We start from the raw sequence: 23,900 nt of genomic DNA, 5'->3' as shown, positions 1-23,900 counted from the left end.
TACTACGACTTTGTAGAACACATTATGTCTAACTCTTATAGTTAAGCCGCAACAAGTGTTCTTTTATTTAAAAAAAAACAGCGTCAAATATCGTTGAAATATTTGTTGAAGATCCGAGCGGAGCCGGAGCGGGCCGCTAGTAAATAATAATAGAACTAACATATCGCTGTGTTCAAGACTTTTAATAATCAGCTTGTCATTTTAATTGCTTATTCAAAGCAATAGAAGCTTAACAAGCTCCGAGTCTATCTCATGGTAGGTGGTCATCGTTTCAAGAGCTTTTCAATACGTTTTTGAAGATGGCATATGGCGACAAACATAATCTCATTCTAAATTGGAATAATACGGACTAGAAATAGCTGCTTGAAACTTATTAAAATAAAGTCAGTGATCCCAGACAGAAAAGCAAACCCTCTGTACAGAGATAGTAAAAAGAAAAAAGACCGTATCACCTAGACAAAAAGAAACAAAACTCCGAATTGAGAACCTCTCTTATCAAACTACTATTAACAACTAGCTGACCCAGCAAACTTTTTAGTGCCTCAATCGATAAATATAAGACCTAAACTTTTGTATCAAAAAAACTTAAAACAAAACAAAAGGAATCCGTCCGACGGGGGACACATCAAAGGAAAAACAAAATTGTTATTTTTATTTAAATTTGAACATTTTCATATTTATCTACCTTTTAAACCTTCTCTGGACTTCCGCAAATAATTCAAGACCAAAATTAGCCAAATCGGTCCAGCCGTTCTCGAGTTTTAGCGAGACTAACGAACAGCAATTCATTTTTATATATATAGATAGATAGATAGATTACTGACGAAACATACGCTACAAAAACTCGCACTTAAACGCTTACAAAACAACATGAGAGCGTATAGTAAAAATAGCTGATACACCAGCTTATGTTGAAACGTATGAGAACATATCAGTGTAGATATGAGTTTTATTACCTGTATTACATTGTGACCGGTCGCATCTGTTACTTTTATGGGCCGATAAACATGCATTACCTATATTGTTTGGATCAATTTCACGAATTCCACGTTCTTTTGAATCTCATAATAGCAACAATCAGCTATAAATAGATGATATCGACGCTTGAAAGCCAAAAACGTGACTAAGCGACAATAACTGCTTTGTACATAAATGATAGGCAATAACCATATTTGACGCACAAAAAAAAATTATATTTCTAGGTCTATTAAAATCATTTCAATCCTACAGCTACTAGCTAGATTCTACTACAGCTAGATTCGTTAAAATAAATTTTGTTTTCAGGTATTTCAACTTTAAATTAGTCTACTGTAAAGTTCAAGCATTGTCGCTTAGTCACTTTTGCCTTTCAAGCGTCGATATATTATTATATTAAATACTATAAAAAATACCTGCGACTATGAATAAAAATCAGGAATTACAAATAATTAAAAAACACATTTTATTTGAATTTTCAATTAGCAGACAAGTATGTATATTGGTATATAAATCAAATAGTTAGTTCATATTATATGTAAACGGTATAAATCTATTTATTGTATGTATAAAAATTATCTATAATAATGTATTGTCAATGATACACCGCAACAAACCTAGTATATTTTTATATTTTCCAGAATTTCTCTAAATTAAACGGGGTTGTCTGGAAGAGATCGCTTTTAGCGATAAGACCGCCTATTGTACTAATCTATCTACTTTTTGACTGTTTTTGAATGTAAATTGTGTTTTGGTGTGCAATAAAGTATATTCTCTCTCTTTCTCTCTCTCAATTTTTTTTATTTGTCACCAGATGATTTATTGTTTTTCCCTACCATTGTTTTTTTCTAACAACAGTCTGACTTAATGCTATTTAAAATAATGATATTTAAAATACGTAGATAAATATGTACATTCATATCAAATTCCAATACTGAAGATACTCTTTTCAAACCAAGTCATGAACTGCTCCAAACATGAAACCAACTTCGGCGTATTCATTCCCGCGAACTTTCTTGGTACACACAAAACATATTGTTACTGGAAGTGACTAACTTATTTCACTTCATATTTGTGTCGTTATTTTGTTCACTCAAACTACTCATTCTTGGAAATGAATGAACAAAAAAGAAATAGAAATATATTTCAACGTGAATTTATTTGCTGTGTTGGTGCATTTTAGAAGAAATTAATGAGCAATTCTCTATTTGTTGAAAAAAAAAAGTTAGAGCGAGAGGGAAAAGTCGTGCCTCTTATTCAGACATCGTTTTTTTATTTGAACATGGCGGCTTTTCTTGTCATTTTAAATTGACCAGGATAAGCCACTCGAGCGCCTCCGAAGGACACTGCTGTGTGCTTTGGAAACTGCTAGCAGTAGTTCCCAGAAATCCAAAAGTTCCATTATTCTGTAGTACACGTTAGTTCCATTATTCTGTCGAAGGATTAATAACGCTCCATTCTAGCGGAATAGTCGTTCTGCCGCTAAGCCACCCAACGACTTTTTATGTGTAGATAAAACCTCAAAATATGGTATTAGCGGGGTATTTGGGGACACCACCGCGTGGGATGGCCTCACGGGCTGCCGTCCAGAGACGGGCCATGTAGAGTCGTCGATTATTGCCTGGTCAACTCCGGCTGGGCGTCCTTGAAGAGACCAACGCGTCTGGCTGTAGCGTTGACTGCAAAATTTCTTGTTCGGGTTTTGTCTCGGGCGGGGATCAAGCGTTTGGACTGAGTGCAGAGGAGACGTTTAGTGGGTGCTTTTATTATCTTCGGACGTCGAGTTCCAAATATCTCGGGCACACCTAGGCGCGGGAGCCTCTTAGGACGTAAGACCGCGGTTACGAAAAAGACCGGTACCAATTTCTCAAAAAAATACGCTATTAGCTCATGTTCACAAATCACTCATATGATAGTATCCGCTGTTGAGCACCAAATCATATATTTGAAAAAAAATTATCTGATTAGCCGTCGATATATATTCGAAAAATCACATTGAACCACCAGGTACAAAACAGGAAAAGCCATTGTACTTCGTTATTAAAAAAGTATTCAAACAAAATTTCCATAAATATTTGAAAAGTTCCTCTCGGCGGTGGCCGCGGAATGTGACCGAAGGACGAACAGATTTTCGTTTTTATAACCCAATACACTAGAACAATTATAATGTTACGCCGGTAAGAGTAACGCAATCTGTCACCGAATAGTCAAACGTATATCGAAGGATCCAGAATGCTCGAGAATTACAACGCCATCTTTTGTCAGATAGCGGAAACTGCTACTAGATAGGTGTGGAATATTCTCGATAATTCTAGGAATGAGGTATCGGCTATAAAAGCATTGTAGGGATGGCATGCAGTCAGTCAGTAATCGGAACTACTCGTAGCGAAACAGCGAACGGATCGCCTGAAGCGAAGCGGAACAAGCGAATTGAGAGCGTGGGGAGATATACGACAAAGGGAAGATCTTCCACCGAGCGGGTGATATTTGCTCGATAGACCGACGGTCCGAATGTTGTTGTTGGTAAGTTGTATATATGCGAGCTTAACTTAAAAATGTCGTAAGCGAGATTCAGGCTTCTGTCAAATATCTTGCGTTGTATGATGGCTACCGCCACAAGAGTTTTAAAGTGTTTGTTAAGGTTTAAGTGTTCTGAGTGTTGAATACAGTTTTTAAGGTACTTTGGTGAAATTTTATTTATCCCGAACCCCAGCGCGTAACAATAATATTTCGTAATCTCATAAAAACATGTACGAATGAAGTCATCTCATACGATCCCAATTCCTCAATAAATAGTAACAACGAGACACATTTGACGTCCCTGATCCAAGGCTCACTCTTTGTTTTCCTACATCGTAGAAACGGGAAGTACTCAGTCGAGATAAAAAATAAGTACCTACACTCAGACTCGGAATACAAAATATATTTCATAAAGAATATCGACCGATCTAATAATGTTATAACTGACATATTCTTGAACTAACCAGGGTCAAAGAACAATGAATCTCTTTTTATATAGTAATACTAGCTGACCCGGCAGACTTCGTAGTGCATCAATCGACAAATTAAACACCTAAACTTTTGTATATAATAAACTTAAAACAAGCAAAATTAACCCGTCCGACGGGGGGAACACATCAAAGAGAAAACAAAATTGTTATTTTTTATTTAATTCCGAGCATTTTCATATTTATCTACCTTTTAGACCTTCTCTGGACTTCCACAAATAATTCACGACCAAAATTAGCCAAATCGGTCCAGCTGTTCTCGAGTTTTAGCGAGACTAACGAACAGCAATTCATTTTTGTATATATAGATAACTTGACTCAATTAAATTATAGGGATATATATACCATTCAAAAGAAAACAACAATAAAATGTCTGAGAAGCATCTTCGCCGCTGCAAAAGGGTAATTTGTTGATTAACTTTTTTTGAAAGAAAATCGGTCACTTGTTAATCAATTTTGCGATGCGCACTCAACATATGAGTCGTGTTTTGAATTCGATCATTCTTTATTTAGAAAGAAATAAAATATATTTATTATGATTTAGTATATGAAAGGTACGACGATTTCAATGAAAAATACAAAATTATAGTGGAAATGGCAGACCGTTGAGCAATATATTGCAGCCTGAAATTTTGCAGCGCTGACTTTGAGCTGTGTCTGATTGTTGTGGATACAATTCTAGATAATCACTTCAGAAAGATGCAGGTACTACATTCATAATATATGTACCCATATTACCTACCAATATCAATAGCGTTAACAAGCACGTTGCGTTGTAATCATTATAATCCGAATACATATCGATGCTTGAAAGGCAAACGTGACTAAGCGACAATAACTGCTTTGTACATAAATGATAGGCAATGACCATATTCGATACGCAAAAAATATATATTTCTAGGTCTATTAAAATAATTTCAATCCTACAGCTAGATTCGTTAAAATAGAATTTTTTTCAGGTATTTCAACTTTAAATTAGTCTACTGTAAAGTTCACGCATTGTCGCTAAGTCACGTTTGCCTTTCAAGCGTCGATATAATATATACTTTAGCTACTTAACTGAGCACCTTGTCTTATTAACTTTACCCAAGACCCAACACATACACACCGAAACAGCTTCAATAAAAACCCTACAGTAACATTAAAGAAAATTATTACTTTGAAAATGATTAATGCAACATAACGAAATGACGAACATTAATAACAATAACAATAAATTTTGCTATCTTGTAATAACTTAGAAAATATCTAAGGCTATACTATATCTATATATCATAATCACTGCGCTTTCCTATAGAACGGGCTTGGGATTATTATATCTTTGTTTACCAAATTAACCCCCAAAAATGCCGTCCCTAAAATCTGCCACTCAAGCTAGAGGTAAACCTACCACTACTTCATCGTTATCGGTAAGCCATGTAAACTTAATTTAAAACGCGTGGAACATTTATTAAAAATATAGCGCATTACTCTGCCGTGAAGCAGTAATGCGTTTCGGTTTGAAGGGTGGGGCAGCCGTTGTAACTATACTTGAGACCTTAGAACTTATATCTCAAGGTGGGTGGCGCATTTACATTGTAGATGTCTATGGGCTCCAGTAACCACTTAACATCAGGTGGGCTGTGAGCTCGTCCACCCATCTAAGTAATAAAAAAAAAAAAAACAAAATGTGTGCAATTCACACGTGGTAGAAGTGAAACCTTCCAAAATCAAAATACAATTATCCTAAAAGTCTTAAGTATATGTAAAATTTTGTCATTAGTAAATAATTGTAAGGTAGCGCCCTCTGTGAATTGATATTTTAATTTCACGTAAAATCCTAAATTAAAATTCACTACAAGAGCTTTCATACACACGTTAGTATTAAAAAATCTCACAGATGGCGCTGTATTAAATAGTATGTATATTTCTGTCTCATTCTTTGCTGGCTTCATCCTACACATTTTTGTATTTGTGTCTCTTAACTGTCGTTTTTTCCGTTGCATCCGGTTTGAAATCACAACGATTCTAAAGAAGTTTTCACTTCAAAAACTTAATTCAATTAAGCATACTAATTCATTAATCTCTGATACCAATCTACATACACTTTGCTATGGTAACAAATCCGAAGGTTTCACCGTATATTTTCCCTAACCGAAATTGCTTATTAATTAGAGGCCCTCCACAATATTAATTCTGATTTAATTTCAAGCCGTTTCCCTGTTCCAGAAAGTGAATAATATTTTAAATTAAAACTCATGAGAAAGGCTGTTAAATCGGATTATAACAATACATAAAAAAACATGCGTACGTATGGTGTCCCTTATGTGAAAAATATATAAGAACAGCCAGATTAGAGAGAGAGAGAGTGAGAGAGAGAGTATTCTTTATTGTACACCAAAAACAAATAAACAGTGTAATACATTAAATACAAAAAAAAAAGTACAATTGGCGGTCTTATCGCTAAGAGCGATCTCTTCCAGACAACCATCAGGTGGACAATAATCATTTGGAAACGAATCACGCGTGGCGTACCAATCCAGTGAAATATACATATCTTTATATATATGCTCACATACATATACACACATACACACAAACATAGGTGCATATATATATTCGTTAATATACATACAATTAATACACAATGTAATATAATAATAATTATTACAAATTAAAAATTAATATTATTGTTTTCCTTTTTTTAAATCTCTACTAGAATTTCTTTTTTGTGTATCCAGAGACAGTCGAAGCGGGAATAGGATAAGTTTGACTAATCCATAATAGGAAAAAAAACTAACACTCCTCAATATCCCGTATGATTTCCTAATACACTCCCTACGTTGTCACACTCGCCGACAAATGCCACAAATACAGACCAAATGTAAAACACACGTAGCCCTCGGAAATTACAATATTAAACCGTAAAAATATTGTGGTATAAGTTTTTATTCATATACTATAAATATACTTGAGATTGCGTAATTGCTGGTGTTAGGACCTCTTGTGAGTCCGCAGCTGTAGGTACCACCACCCTGCCTATTTCTGCAGTAATGCGTTTCGGTCTGAAGGGTGGGACAGCCGTTCTAACTATTCTGAGACCTTAGAACGTATATCTCAAGGTGGGTGGCGCATTTACGTTGTAGATGTCTATGGGCTCCAGTAACCACTTAACACCAGGTAGGCTGTGAGCTCGTCCACCCATCGATGCAATAAAAAATTTTATAAAAAAAAACAATGGAATTATAAGAATAATGTTCTGTGTGTAAATATAACATTGCAAACAACAATATAACTCGACCGTGTATTTCCAGGCACGTACAAAGCATTAACACGTAAGCATACGTATACGACACGCATGAACTACGTAGATTGGTGGTCATGTTTAAAATAACGTTTGGAGAACCACATTCGTACAAAATATTGGTCAAGTAAATTATTGCGAGTGATTGTTGTAATCATTTTAGGAATAAATTTGTATGTGACGCTCTCGGTTACTTTAAATGTGGTAGACGTGAGAATCTACCTTTGTAAATACGGCTAGCCCGTCCTTCGAATCGAAATCCGTGAGTGTTTTCAGCTGAAGTACTCAGGCAGACGACCTGCCTAGCCCGCGTAAGCAATATGGTATATTGTGTATGGGAATGGTAAATGGTATGTAGTATATGATATACTAGTGACTAGCCCTCGCTACGCTTTTGGGACCGTCATCAGGTTTGTGCCTCTAAGTTCACCTACTATTTAAAGTTACGCTGATATGGCCTCTCAAGGCTCTCAGCTTAGGTAGGAAAAAAAAAGCTTCTGGGACTATAATTTATATCGCAGTCTACATGGAATTGGGATTATGAGTGATCTTCAGTACTGACCGGAATCTGTTTGCAACATGCCATATTATTGTGGCGATGACCATCATATAAGAGAAGACATTTGACAGAAGCCTGAATAACGGTAACGACATTTTCAAGATAAGCTTACGTATACAAATTGCGGATAAAAACATTCGGCCCATGGGTCTACCGAAAACTTTAACCCGCGCGATGGAAGATCTGTCCTTTGAAGATTTCTCCAAATCACGAATAGCTATAGAATCGTCCCTTCAAGATTTTTATTTTTATTGCTTAGATGGGTGGACGAGCTAACAGCCCACCTGGTGTTAAGTGGTTACTGGAGCCCATAGACATCTATGACGTAAATGCGTCACCCGCCTTGACATATATAAGTTCTAAGGTCTCAAGTAGGTATAGTTACAACGGCTGCCCCACCCTTCAAACCAAAACGCATTACTGCTTCACGGCAGAAATAGGAAGGGTGGTGGTACCCACCCGCGCGGACTCACAAGAGGTCCTACCACCAGTAATTACGCAAATTATAATTTTACGGGTTTGATTTTTATTACACGATGTTATTCCTTCACCGTGGAAGTCAATCGTGAACATTTGTTGAGTACGTATTTCATTAGAAAAATTGGTACCCGCCTGCGGGATTCGAACACCGGTGCATCGCTCGATACGAATGCACCGGACGTCTTATTCTTTAGGCCACGACGACTTACAAGAGTTAGAAATGATGAGTGCTTGCCATACACACATATCAGAACGTCGCTCCCTTTGAGACTAGATTGAGGCAATGGTGGTTATCTACAAAACAAATTTGAACAATATTATGTCTGCTCTATAACTAAAATAACTAATTTGGTGCCAGATAGCAAACACTAGAGAATACGAACCACAAATATATGAATTCGTTGTCCCGACAAACACATTCATTATACGAAATAAATTTAATATAACGTACCTAATCAAATATGAAAATTTTAGATATTTCGGCGCGCACTCTGCTGTATCGTGGGTTTCGTGAAGTCGGAGTGGTGGGGCTCGATAGGGTTTAGTCGGTAGTCGGTTTTGCGGGGTAGCTCTTGCGTGGCTGACACCGTGCAGTACTTCGCGCGCCTTTCTCAAGGCGTAGTCTCCTGGCAGGAATTGGGAGAAGAGGAGGACTCCTGTCTTCTTCTTCACCCTGTTCTTTTCTGGAGGCGCCGGAGTCCGACATAACCCGGTCTCTTACCCCCCTCGACCGGGTATCCGTAAATGGATTCCCCAGCGTTAACAAAAAAAAAAAGATATGGTTTTTAAAATAAACTTCACACATGAAAACTTCGATCGAACGATGTAAAATGACAAAGACACGAGTAAAACACGAACGTTGCATAACATTTTACACGTTGATACACACGGGCAAATAGAACCGTGAGCATTTACTGTGCAAGACAAACTATCCATTTGACCGCCTCGCAAGACCAAATGGAAAGTGAATATGTCCAGGATACCTATAGGCTTTTAAATGATGTTGCAAGATTCATGCAGGTATTGGATTGTGAATGATAGAAGATCTTGGAATGACAAAAGATTTCAAAGTTTGAAATATCAAGCCATTGTCTGCTCAGCCCATAAAAAGTAAAAGATAAGTTAACAACTTAACAGATATTCCCAAGGAGAGAATTAATGTTTAAATTTTGATAACTATTTTGTCCCATTTTTTCAACTTCGGAATCCTAATAATCTCGGGCCAAATGTGAGATCTAAAGACGTGTTATTCGTCCCAGTTTATGTGACACCAAAACACCTAAAATCAAAAAAATTAGACCCCTACATGACCCTAGCAGGACATGTAGTTCGAACGAAGGTGACCAGGATGCCAAGACAACTACTATATGGCAAGCCAGAGGGCCGCAGATGTCGTGGCAGGCCCAAACTCCGATGGTTAGATGGTGTAGAGCACGACCTCAAAGCTATCGGTGTCAGGAACAGAGCAGTCTGGATAGACATACTGGACCAAGCTAAGGCCAACCCTGGGCTGTAAGGTCTACGATGATGATGAAAGCACACCTATATACGAAATATCTTTCACGAGCAAGACTAAACAGTATCTTGAAATCTGGTCTTTTGTTAATTTTTTTCTTTACTGTAAGAGAATCGGAAGATAAATAAAATTTAAATAATGTTCGCTCGTTGGCCGTCCGTATGCATCCGTGTATCGTCGGTCGGGGTCGCCGCGACACAACGGACTTGTTTGTGCAGCGACGTGGAAGAATAGTTCCCAACGTATTTTGTTCCGATCCCGTTAACCTAAAACTTTAAGCAGAGGTCAATCTTCGAGAACTTATATAACATCGAGTCAGCGAGAATAACAACTCTTTACATAAAGATTTTGGTTGCAGAGACGAAAACAGGTTTTTTTTGAAAACTGACAGAAGCTGAACTCTATTTACTTTATAGCACATGTGTTCGCTAAGGTCTGCGACGATGATGGAGCATGTGATAAAAACAAGTTTGTTTTTATCCCACCAAATACTGTTGAAGCTCTCTGCCCCATTTGGGGGCTTTAGGACCTTGCACAACTACGAGAAGAAATAAACACGAAGGTCATTCTTCTCGACATTTTATTTTTATTGTTTAGATGTGTGGACGAGCTCACAGCCCACCTGGTATTAAATGGTTACTGGAGCCCATAGACTTCTACAACGTAAATGCGCCACCCACTGTGATATATAAGTTCTAAGGTATCAGTATAGCTACAACGGCTACACGGCACCCTTCAAGCCGAAACACATTGTGGTACCTACCCGTGCGGACTCACCATAAGTTTAATTAACGGTCACGCTGCGTGACTCAGAGCCTAAGTCTCTCGTCTCCACCCACTGCCCGCTAATCTGCGCATATCGTCACTCCACCTTGTTACTAGACGTCCTCCTACACGTCCTATGTGTACCGGTCCGCGGTCTCCACTCTTCTACCCCAACGGTAATCAGTTCTTCGATAGATATGACCGGCTATTGCCATGCGTCAGTAACTTTGGTTCTCAGGCCAAAGTCTTCAAACTGGCATACGATCCATTACTCATAAAATGAGAAAAAACGTCTAAATTTACAGTCTATCAAACAATTTTTCCTTCGCATTAATAATCTAACAGTTTATTCAACAAAAAACGCCAAAAAAAACACATCAAGGTTTCACATTTTTCTAATGAAGTCATACCTAGCTATTAACGGTAGAATTTCTGCTACAACCCGAAGCCATGCGAACACAAGTTTAGCGCAATAATGTAACTTTGATAAATTTGTATTGACATAAATCACAAAGTTAGGCTGTACCCAATTAAGGAGTAAATCGTGTAAAGTTTGGCCTTGTTAAGGTATTTCCACATCTGGTTAAGTTCGAATGTATTATTGTTACATCGGTAAGAGTAACGCCATCTGTCACCAAATAGCATAAACGATTATCAAAAGAGCTAGTAATATCGAGAACGCTCGAGAAGTGTAACGCCATCTATTATCAAATAGCGGAAACACATATCAAAAAGACTGGTCCTACCGGGAATGTTCTCGATAATTGGAAACTTGTCTTGTCGACGATAAACACGTTGCAGAGATGACATGAAAGCAGTTAGTAATCGGATCTACTCGAAGCGAAACAGCGAACGCATCGTCTGAAGCGAAGCTGAAGAACTGAATTGCGAATTCTAAAGCGTTCTTTTTTCTTTTTTTTTTATTGCTTAGATGAGTGGACGAGCTCACAGCCCACCTGGTGTTAAGTGGTTACTGGAGCCCATAGACATCTACAACGTAAATGCGCCACCCACCTTGAGATATAAGTTCTAAGGTCTCAATTATAGTTATAGTTCTAAGAGTTAAATAGTCTCAATTATAGTTCTAAGAGTTAAATAGTAATAATATTAAAGTAATATAATATTTTTAATTTGTATTTCGGTTAAAGTTTTATTTATCCTGGACCCCAGCGCGTTACAGTATTAATATAAAGAGAAGGGAGTGCTCTGAGGAATTATTCGAGATGATACCGGCATCTCGTTTTTACCACCGCACCGCCCGCCACCGGAGTAGAGTTCATCCATACTACCTGGAGCCACTGCGGTCATCCACAGTGCGCTTCCAGAGATCTTTTTTGCCACGCACCATCCGGCTATGGAATGATCTCCCCTCCACGGTGTTTCCCGAGCGCTATGACATGTCCTTCTTTAAACGAGGCTTGTGGAGAGTATTAAGCGGTAGGCAGCGGCTTGGCTCTGCCCCTGACATTGCTGAAGTCTATGAGCGACGGTAACCACTCACCATCAGGTGGGCCGTATGCTCGTCTGCCTACAAGGGCAATAAAAAAAAAAAAAAAGTCATATGCGTATGAGCTTCCAGTGAAAAACTTAAATTATTATTTGAGAAATCCTTTATCTGCGATTGTGAGTTCCGTCCCGGGTCCCCATTCTAACAACCCAAGCTTGCTACGGGAAATGCTTAGAGCGTAATGTTCGTTTTCATTTTAATCACGTCGGGGTCACCAATGTTGAGCCTCTTACTCGGGTAAAGTTAATGAGACACGGTGGTCAGTTAAGTAATTAAAGTATATTCGGATTATAATGATTACAATTAAAACTCTAAAAGAGAATACTCTAAGCCTCATTAGGACACGTCACAGCTATTGTAGGACACAGTGGATAGTCGATTCATACAATTTCAATAGAAGGCAGAGGTTACAGGTCGAGAAGAAAAACTGTTACTTTACTAAAACGATGACAAAAAGTAGAAAATAGGATGATCACGAATAACTCTCAGAGAACTCTCTGTGCAATGACCAATGATAATCAGAGTCTCGTCCCAGAACCCGAGGTTCCAAAACATTTCTTTTCTTTTATAATATATGTAAAGATAAATCTTAGTATTTAAAACCTTTAAAACCCTTAGTTAAAAAAAGATTTTTAGACGGAGTCGCCTGTCTGTCATTCAGTGAAGAGATTAAGTTGTTAAGTTTTGCATAATTTAGTTTTGCATAGTTTAATAATACTTAAAATATTAATTTAAAAAGCAGATTAAAGGCTTTAAATTTTTTTTCTTAGTATCTTACAGAAAACGCTATTAAGTATTTTATTGTTCATTCATTCTGGAATATTTCCATATCATTATATATATTTTAAATAAAGTATTTTCTTAGATTTCCCTCTTCCTATCCCTCCCTTTCTTAGACTTCTTAGAAGATTCTACATAGTCTCTACATACTCTACAATGAGAATTAATTACGTTTCTTATATTCTAAAACCCTTGTACAACGTAAACATTAACAACATATCGCCTAAGAACCTCAAGAGGTACGTGTTATCTATACTTTCGAACGACCTCATCGACATCTCGGTCGACTCAAGCTTTTGTTCAGCAGTTAACGTAGCCAATGGTCATCACAGACTGAATGCCGTAATCCCGCAAAATTATAATTTGCGTAATCACTGGTGGTAGGACCTCTTGTGAGTCCGCACGGGTAGGTACCACCACCCCGCCTATTTCCGCTGTGAAGCAGTAATGCGTTTCGGTTCGAAGGGTGGGGTAGCCGTTGTAACTATACTGAGACCTTAGAACTTATATCTCGAGGTGGGTGGCGCATTTACGTTGTAGATGTCTATGGGCTCCAGTAACCACTTAACACCAGGTGGGCTGTGAGCTCGTCCATACACCTAAGCAATAAAAAAAAAAAAAACACTATGAGACATGAGATCGAAATTATATTACATTGTATTTATAGCATCATTAGCCTAATTACATCAATAGAACAACACAAACACAAGTCTATATTTGACACCGGCTATCTAGAAATTACCAATAATGCCTCTTGCATCAAATTAGTGCACATTTCAATTTCACTTTTAAGTACTTGCTTAACAAACATTTAAATTGCTACTTTTATTTTTCGTGAACAATAAAAGCAATGTTGGTTTTTTTCTGAAAAACAAGTATTTCATTCCACATTAGTAGCTAATGAAATATAAATAATTTCTTACTAGCGGCTCGCTCCGGCTCCGCTCGGGTCTTTAACAAAAATTTCAACGATATTTGACGTTGTTTTATTTTTAAATAAAAGAACACTTATTGCGGCATAACTATAATAGTTAGACATATGCTGTCGCGTTTAGTAAATAATAATGTGTTCTACAAAGTCGTAGTACATTAGTTTATTCTATCATCAATAGTTTTCGCAGGGCACGCGATGTAAAGAATATTTTAGTTAGTTTTTTTATACCTTGGGTTACATTATTGGAGTTTTCGTCAGGATCCCTAATTTTTTCAAAAAATATTATATTAGATTAGATTAGATATAGCCTTTGTTACTCGGGAATAATCTAGCTTCCAAGCAGTGAAAGATTTTTTTAAATCGTTTCAGTAGTTTCGGAGCCTATTCAATACAAACAAATCTTTCCTCTTTTTTTTTTTTATTGCTTAGAGGGGTGGACGAGCTCACAGCCCACCTGGTGTTAAGTGGTTACTGGAGCCCATAGACATCTACAATGTAAATGCGCCACCCACCTTGAGATATAAGTTCTAAGGTCTCAGTATAGTTACAACAGCTACCCCACCCTTCAAACCGAAACGCATTACTGCTTCACGGCAGAAATAGGCGGGGTGGTTATAATATTAGTATAGATAAGACAACTAGTAGTACATATTATATTGTGTACGAGCTTAATCTGAAAGTTGTCGTTCGTAAATTTCAAGAGAGCTTCACATCGCTCGCTCGCAGCGGCGTCGAAATTCAAGCGACAACAAATTACTCTTAACGTCACCACTTGCGCTATTAATAGCATTATTATTTCAAGCGTATCCCGGACACACCTCCCAGTGACTACCGCGATATATTATACAGAAACAATTTCCTGAAACATCTCGCGTTTCAACCATCGTTTAAGCTTATTACCAGCATAGTAGTCTACTTATATACTAATATTATAAAGAGGAAAGATTTGTTTGTTTGTTTGTATTGAATAGGCTCTGAAATTACTGAACCGATTTGAAAAATTCTTTCACTGTTTGGAAGCTACACTATTCCCGAGTTACATAGGCTATAATCTTTTTTGAAAAAAATTAGGGATCCTTACTTAAAACTCCAATAATGTAACCCAAGGTGTAAAAAAATTACCTAAAATATTCTTTACATCACGTGCCTTGCGAAAACTATTGATGATAGAATAAAATAATGTACTACGACGTTGTAGAACACATTAGTATTTACAAAAAGTGTCGCAACGGCATATGTCTAACTATTATAGTTATGCCACCATGTGTTATTTTATTTAAAAAAATAAAACAACGTCAAAAATCGTTGAAATTTTTGTTAAGAACCCGAGCGGAGCCGGAGCGGTCCGCTATATTAAATAAAAGAGGATTAGTCAAATGTGTGAAGGATATCTTATTTAACAATGGCTAGGTAACAATATTTATAATTTCAATTGTGTTTTCAATAGTCAAAGCTATGTACATTAATATGGATTTGCTGAGTGCACATACTATTTAGATTGCAATCCAGATTAGATATAGGTACTACTTGTACGATTTAGCTAATATTTACTGTAATGATTGTAATTTGTTTTGTGCATCAATAAATAAAAAATAAAAAATGATAGGAATATACAACTTTAGCCAACGAATAGTCTTTCTAAGTCCATTAGTATAGTATAGTATGGCATGGTATATTATTGTATAGTACGATATGGTATGGTATGGTAAGAATAACATACATAAATAGCTTTATAGACGTAGATACGTGATTAAATAAATAAAAATATTTTTATAAGCTTTTTCAATTTAAAGCATAGTTTTTAAATGGAAAAACAACGTTATTAGAACCGGACGATCCGGCGAAACGAACTCAGCGAGCCAATCTTTCTTTTTCAAATTAATGTCAATATTTTCTTTATTTTCTTTTAAAAAGACATTTAAGGTACAATTTGATATTATAAATATGAAAGAAATAATAAAGTGATGCGGTTCGGAGCAAGCACCTCGTGCCCTCGTCGTGTTGTGGGTCTTGTTCTATTGACTACTAGCTGACACCCCAGACTTCGTAGTGCCTCAATCGATAAATAAAAGACCTAAACTTTGTATAAAATAAACTTAAAACAAACAAAAGGAATCCGTCCCACGGGGAACACATCAAAGGAAAAATAAAATTGTTATTTTTTTTTAATTCCTAGCATTTTCATATTTATCTACCTTTTAAACCTTCTCTGGACTTCCACAAATAATTTAAAATCAAAATTAGTCAAATCGGTCCAGCTGTTCTCGAGTTTTAGCGAGACCAACGAACAGCAATTCATTTTTATATACATATATAGATTGTCTTAATGAAATATAAATAAACTCATATATTATTCTGAAAATGTTAGCGAAGACGGTTAAGTTATAATCGAAATGCAAATTGCAAATAATGACTTAAAAAACAAAACAAGTATCGGGGATTGCGAACTCGCTCGGGTTACTAAAAAGTACCAAAGATTTAAATTTAATGCTTTTGAATTACCATAAATACAATGTTTGATATAGGACAGTCTCAAAGTTATTTTTCGCGTGAACGACTTCTTTTTTATTTTTACTTAATTCAGCAGACGTACAGACTGACTGGAAATAAATTACATCAGAACCTGAATGCCTACTTCCGTGCACATCATTACGTAAATCTCAAAATCAGAACCATAAAATCATATAGCCTTCAACTTCTCAAAACAAACATTCTATACTGAATTCGATCATGCATAACCGACATTATTATTATTATTAGCCATTGCTGGCTAATAAATCGCAGGCAGGTATAATTTATAATGCTTGCGTCATTAATGACTGGTGTAATATATTAAATTAAAAGATGTTTAACTTTTTTTTAAGTTTTATGTGCGGATAGATAGTCATTGCCCATAAAAGACATACTATAAAATAATATTTAAGCCTATAAAAGGCGGAACAAAAGGTAGTGAGTCACTTACATTTTGTGACACGGTCACGCACGGAAACTCTGTCGTTATGACTCTGTGCGGCTTGTAAGTCCTTTCCATTTAATTAGTTCCTTGAAATTCACTCTAATCGTCATAAAATTGTACTTAGAGCATTCGATCTGGGTGTAAATAAATCTCATTGTTAAAGATTGCCGATTAAAATCCCCTTTGAGGAAGTTATTGTTATTTATTTAACAAAAAATACTTCGGATTCCTAAAAATACCCTATTCTTAGCCTGCACGGAAGCCATTTTGTCTAAGCAACACAATTAAGACGTCTTCCATTCTCTCGATTAACATTGAAATTTCGATAATTTTCTTGCCCTAAATTCTATTTCATCAGCAACTTTGTTTCTTGGTTTGAAATTCGTCCCTAAATGTTTCTGCGATTTCTGAACCAAGAACTTAATGTAAAACCTAAGTATATTGTGACAAAATATATCTATCTATGTATAAGTACAGTGCGGATCTCGGTCGGCGACAAGGATTTTGTATACGGAGTATCCGTATCTAAACGATGACTACATTGTACAAAACTAGCGCTTCGCTCACTTTATCTCGAGTCCTATCAGTGAGGTTTTGTAAGAGGATTCTTGCGTTAAAGCTCTGTTATTTTCGTGTTACTAGAATCTTAATCTTATTTTTCGTAACCATTATTACCTCCCCTCCTCGCGTCGTTTCCTCACTGCTGAGGATCGTGACCAATATGTTTCAACAGGATTTTTTTCCTTGTAATGTCCCTCCAGCGCCTCCGATCATTGGCCGCGTGAAAGGCTTCCTGAAATGGGTTCTCTAGTGTGGTGCGGATTTGATCAAACCACATTGTCGGACTCATTTCGTTCTTGAATCTTATTCCAGTTTGACGAGACATTTTTATGGATGCAAGTGTACGAGCTCGGTGTTCTTCAGCTGGCGTAGCTTTAGATAATAATAATAGCCGTCGACACGCACGGTCATCTGACACCAAACTAGAATTCCATGTACTCCGGATACAAGAGACTGATATACATGTACGTTTAAATAGATAAGTATTTTTACGCCGGTAAGAGTAGCGCCATCTATCGCTGAATAGTCGAACGAATATCGAAGGATCTAGTAGTATCTAGAACGCTCGAGAAGTACAACGCCATCTATTGTCAGATATTATTTATCCCGAACCCCAGCGCGTAACAGTATATTACACAGCCAGATAAAGAGCAAAGAATGTTTGCCGACGTGGGAATCGAACTCACGACCCTCGCCTCGCAATCAGGTGCGTTCATTACTGGAGCGCCAAGCCAGTCAATACAGGAAGTTCACAGACCATCTGCTATTAAGCGGTCCTCGGAGCCAATAGACATCAAAACTGTAATGCTCTCGATGAATAAATATACAGGTTAATCTATCAATTGTAATGATTATTATTATATATAATGATATTATATCAATTGCCCCCCACTCTTCGAAATATGACGCAAATGGCTTCGATTAAGCAAGAAGGCGATACCTATCCATACAGGCTCACAATACGTACTACTTTTTTAATGTACAAGCATACAGTGACGGACTTAATGCCTCAGGCATTATCTGCTTGTCAATGTGATGGATAGTGTATAGAGTGCTGTGATCGATACATTGAATTATTGAGAACAAAATAATAAAATTACATTTTATTGGAAGAATGATTTACATTTTAGTAAACGAATTTATACGTTCTCCGTGGATGTCGTTCGTTGATTCGTTCAGATAAGTACATATTTCATTAGGATAATTGGTATCTGCCTGCAGTTTGCTTAGTGTTAGCTTTTTAACGTTCTCGATAGCGTAAAAGTTAACTTAAATTTGTATGGAGTGGAAACGCTTGCCTACGTTTGCCGCTAGGGGCGCTGTTCCAACTGCATACAAAGTTGAGTTAACCTTTACGCTATCGAGAACGTTAAAAAACTCGCACTAACTACACTGAAGTCGGGCACCGACACAGTCGCTTCACACGATAAGATAACTTAAAGTCTTAAGCTCACCTCAAAACATAATTTTCTGAATCATCTCTCAAACAAAACGTCAGAGTACATAATTTTTTTATTTGAAGAAATTTTATACTACACCTTATTTTTCACTTTACTTCATGACATGTGACGTCAAAATTCATATAAACAAATGCAAATTCCAACGCCCTCTTTGTTTAAAAATTAAGTTTTGAATTTAATCTAATAGATCCCTCTGAAGAAAACGGGGAATTTGAAAAAAATATATTCACAATACATATTTCAACTATAGCATTTTCCGCGCAAACTAACGATTTTTTTTAAATAAAAAAATAAAAATTTATTCGTAAATGGTACCGAACTATTCACCAGAACTAGTGATAATACCGGGAAGAGTTTGTCTCGCGTTAGTCGTTTGAAAACATCCTACAGAAGACACCAGGTGAGTGACCAATTGTATTCGTGACTTAATAAACCCAATGGGCTTGTAATCTATATGCCTACCGCCTGCTCTGCTCTTCATAATGAGTTGACCATCTTTCAGCCACACGCACAGTTTGGTTATTTTAACGTCACAATTTAAAAAATATGGAAGACGCCGATATCCTTGTACACCTAAGCGCGTTTCTCACGGACCTGTACTCTTTTTTTCTTAGAAGCCAATAGTCATAGATAGTGTAAATGCCTCCACCTTGGGGCATGAGTTCTAAGTCCTATTTCTACAATACAACGGCTGCCACACCTTTCAAACCAAAACGCGATAATAATTCGCTGCGGAGTGGAATTATGGTGTTTGTACGTGCGGGCTCATGATCACGCTACTATCATAAGTAGATTATCACTCATTAATTATATTTGTTTCTCTTATTTTTTGTTTTAGTTATTCATGCCTTAAATAAGTCCTTATTCGCGCTTCCGTCAGTCGCGGATTAAAATAATGTGACCTAAAGTGCTATATATTTGTAATCTAATCGGTACATATACATAGATAAAAAGGATTCCAATATGTATGTAGGTATCGAACTGTATCTATCCTTTGTAAGGCCATCGTCAAATTCATTCCCGATCCTGCGGACCGAATGGTAAACAGTCGACGTCGCCCTACGCACAAGCACCGGTCATCGTCCTCATTGAACCCGTCGCTTGCAGTGAAGGCTTCGGCGAGTAAATTAACTCACAGAAACAGCCCACTGAGTTTCTCGCCGGATCTTCTCAGTGGGTCGCGTTTCCGATTTGAAGGTAGATTCTGCGAAGCACTGTTCTGGCTAGGGTTAGTGTTAGCAACGTCGTCAGATTAGAGCCTCGTGAGCTCACCTACTCGTTTTGATAATCCAGTATAACCCCTCGAGGTATGAATACGAGGTTTGAAATAAGAATAGGTAAAAAAAACCTCAAAAATTCTAATAAAAAAGAAAAATAGACCTTATTATAACTATGCCTAACGTATTACATGAATGTACTACTTTTTTTATTTTGTCACTTAAGAACTAATATAGATAATAATATATGATATAAACTTATATCATCTATAATCCCACATATGTCAATTACCATTCCATATTCACGGTTTCTGTATTCCCGACATATTTACGGAACATATATGTACACCGCGAATAAAAAGCTTTTACTGTACGTAACTAAGGCAACGGATACCATCGTGATAATATCAAACGATCAATTCCAGACTAGCCCTGAGAAAACTGAAGTTGTCATGACTCTCACAACGTGGTCAAGTTTGAATTGAATTCTCCATGTCCCCTAGGGAACGGCTTCTTGACGCGTCTTCGTTTCTTTTTACTTAGAAAGGCGCTAAGTAAACGCTCTCACATAGTGGACCCGTATGGTTTAGATATGTGCTTATTGGAGTACATGAACCTATCAATTTTAATGGATTTCACTAGCAGCGTTACTATGCTTCATATTGGAACTTATTACTGCTTCGGTGGAGAAATAGATCCGATAGTAGGGCTTATGTGATCAGACTCAGAGAACGCCCTAAAATGAGATGAACTCAACTCCGAATCAAGCGTGACCAACCCTGAATCTGGAATATCTTGCATGAGAGCATACGAAACAAAGAATTCTAAGTCGCTAGGTAAACATGTTGATGCATTATTTTTGATATATACAATATAAGTAATATGTAAGCAATAATTTTTCTATTATATTTTGCTACGTTCTCCATTCAAATACTAACACTTATTAGCATGGCCGACAATAATTAATTATGGTGACTAAGTATTTTTAAGGTGCGTGAGAAATATGAGAGTTAATAAATACTCTTGAGGGAATTTTCTATACAATTCTGTACAAGTTTCGAATTGCGGGAGAATTTAATAATAAATATATATATACAGATAAAAATTACCATCCTACCTAGTTCTGGCGCGTAGTTACGTTCATTAAAATATCATGACAAAATAAACAACAATTCAAATTTTACAAGTATCTAAATAAATTTAAAGACAATTTCGTCATAGTAACATAAACATTTGGAAATGACAATTATTAAATTCGGAACGAATCATTCTTGAACACAAACAGAGTCACCGTACTTAATAAAGACACAATGCCTAAAAGAAATGTCAGGGTGTGGTCACAGCCGTCAATATCCAAGTCTCCTCGCAACCTGTGGAGCTACCTGCGTGGGTATACCAACCTGTTACGTACAAAAAAGTCCACTAACGGACAACACGCACACTTCTGTTGCGAAATACGATAAGCACTTACCCTTCGCATCACCCGCAGGGAAAACGAAGAAGTTTTCATGTTTATTTTTCTTAATGAAATATACCACGAAATATAAAAATTGATTGCTCTGCAGAAAGTATTTTAAGCCACCGAATATACACTTAGCAAACACGAATATTGCACACGCGAATTCCAAGGACGTTATTTATAACTAAGCATAAATTCTAAAATCGCTAACTTAATCGTTACTTAGCCAATAGATATGTATAGTAGAAAATTTCTTGAAAATAGAATGTCTATAGATATTATTTTGTGTGTATATTTCTATGGGAGCCTTTGGAAGCGGGTAGCGCCCGGGACGGTATTTACTCGACTGATTACTAGCCTCGTTGTGGAAGCGGGGCGAAAAGGACACAGATAAAACGGTCCGCAGTGACGTATGCGCTATAACTTAACAATCAGAATGGACCTTAAGCATGTTAGTTTAAAACTGTGTTTCGCATGTCTGAAAACGAAACTTTTTGAAGGATCCCTATCGTCGTCTCGCTCTCACTTTCGCCTGGTTGGATGGAACGTAGATACAGGATGAATTCAATTTACACCGTCACCACGAAGATACTAGTTCGATTTATTTCCTTGAAAATTTTCCATTCAGTACATTCCAATACCGGTATTCTATATAACTTCTCATCTAGTAACACGAATGCCACAAGCGTTGGACGTAAAATCGTCGAGGCGTGTCTCCATCACGTGTTTTTTTCCACATTATTTTAACGGAAACGTTAGAAGAGCTATTCGTAAATGCTGAGAACATTTCTTTATTAAAATATTTAGTTTTGACCTTTATCGGAATCTGGAGGTAGGAACTGCAATTACATTAGTAAGTTCAGCTGAATTCTTCGTTACTAAAAGTTGTTCGCTTAAATTGTTGTGCTCACTGTAATTCAGAAAGTTTTTCAATCAGCCAACACGTGTTCGTTAAGGCGTAGTATTTATGTTTCGTTGTTGTTGTGATTAAGACGGAACTTCTTGACGAGCGAAATGAAATGAAAGGTGCACATCCCTGATTCGCCGGCTCCGGGTCAGCCCTAACAGCATCCTGAAGGCATTAACAGACCGTTATGACTGTCGGTACTTGAACCATTGTACCATGGTACACTTGCGGACTAAATAATAATAATAATAATAATAGTCCCTAACGCTCCGGCCGATTGTTGCCCACCTCGCCGGAGTGTGTCCTGCCGTCTTCCCAGGCGTGGCAGTGTTTAATACACTATAATAATAATAATGGCTGGTTCGACGTAAGTATCAGTTGAATAGAATATTTGAAATGTATTCAACTGATAATTATTTTTAATAAATGTATCTTTTTTATTTGATTGGTGTTTTTAATTTAAATATGTTTCAATGATACCATGTACACATAATATGGACTTGTTGTTGTCTGAAATAAAATAAATCATTCATTGATCATAAGTATTTTTGATTAATTATTTCTAAATATCGAAATGTGATATTGGTCAAAACAATGTTTTTGTTTTTCTACAAACTATGAATTAAAAAGGCAACCAGTGCTTTTAATACGCTTTTATTAGCTTCAGACGTATGTATGTTTGTATTATTAGTATGTAACGGAATCTTTGAACATGATTTTGACCCCCTTCAAAACGTCGGATTAACTCGAAATTTGGTATACCAAGGACCGATGACAATTCAATATTTAAAAAAAATGGAAAAAAATATTGAAAAAATTGAAATTCAACTAAAAAATGAATAATAGTTTAAAAAAACTAACAAAATACGCTTTTATAGATCATCCAGCTAAAAAATAGAATATAAAGTTTAATAAATTTTAATTAAAAACAATGTAATAAAAAATGATTTTATTGTAAAAAAGCGTGGGGTGCTTTTCAGGATAATATCAAAAAATCCCTTCCACTCATATCTGTTCATAAAATACGTTTAACTACTGGTACCATGCACCCCACGGTTTTTTTTACAATAAAATAAATAAATAAATATTTTACTAACAATCACGCCACGTTAACTGGTCCCGTGATAAGTTCGTAAAGAACTTGTGTTACAGGTACCAGATATCGGAAATAAATGTAAGATTTTTATTATACACATACAAATATTAAATATACATCCATAACCCTGGAAAAGACATTTATATTTATCATACAAATATCTTCCCTTGGCGGGATTCGAGCACGCGACCCCCTTGTGTAGTGACCGTGTCACTTACCACTACACCAGACGGACGTTAAATCATTATTTTTTTATTAAAAAGAATTGTACTTTATTTTTATACCATTATCTTTTCAGTGCTTTAATGAATAGTGAAAGTTAGAAGTCCAATTAATTTATCTTCAACCTTATAATCAACGCCGAAGTTTTTAACTAGATAGTAACTAGTGAAATGTTGTTCAAAGATGGACGTTTTAAAATTTCGTGTATTTTGTAT

At 36.5% G+C, this 23,900-nt stretch overlaps 1 protein-coding gene across 2 annotated transcripts in view; it reads right to left on the bottom strand.

The window, feature by feature from the left end:
• LOC114242954 (neo-calmodulin) overlaps positions 1-21,796 on the bottom strand; it is a 227,835-nt gene extending 206,039 nt beyond the window's left edge. For both annotated transcript variants that reach the window (XM_089729249.1, XM_089729250.1), the window contains exon 1: positions 21,473-21,796. In XM_089729249.1, the coding sequence (XP_089585375.1) occupies positions 21,473-21,511 (39 nt within the window). In that variant the 5' untranslated portion in view covers positions 21,512-21,796. The remainder of the gene's footprint in view (positions 1-21,472) is intronic.
• Positions 21,797-23,900: the final 2,104 nt, after the last annotated feature.

The sequence above is a fragment of the Bombyx mandarina genome, chromosome 08, assembly GCF_030267445.1.
Source record: "Bombyx mandarina strain Sakado chromosome 08, ASM3026744v2".
In the NCBI taxonomy this organism is placed as follows: domain Eukaryota; kingdom Metazoa; phylum Arthropoda; class Insecta; order Lepidoptera; family Bombycidae; genus Bombyx; species Bombyx mandarina.
The sequence above is the reverse complement of the archived record's forward strand: the minus strand, read 5'-3'. Positions and strand labels throughout refer to the sequence as shown.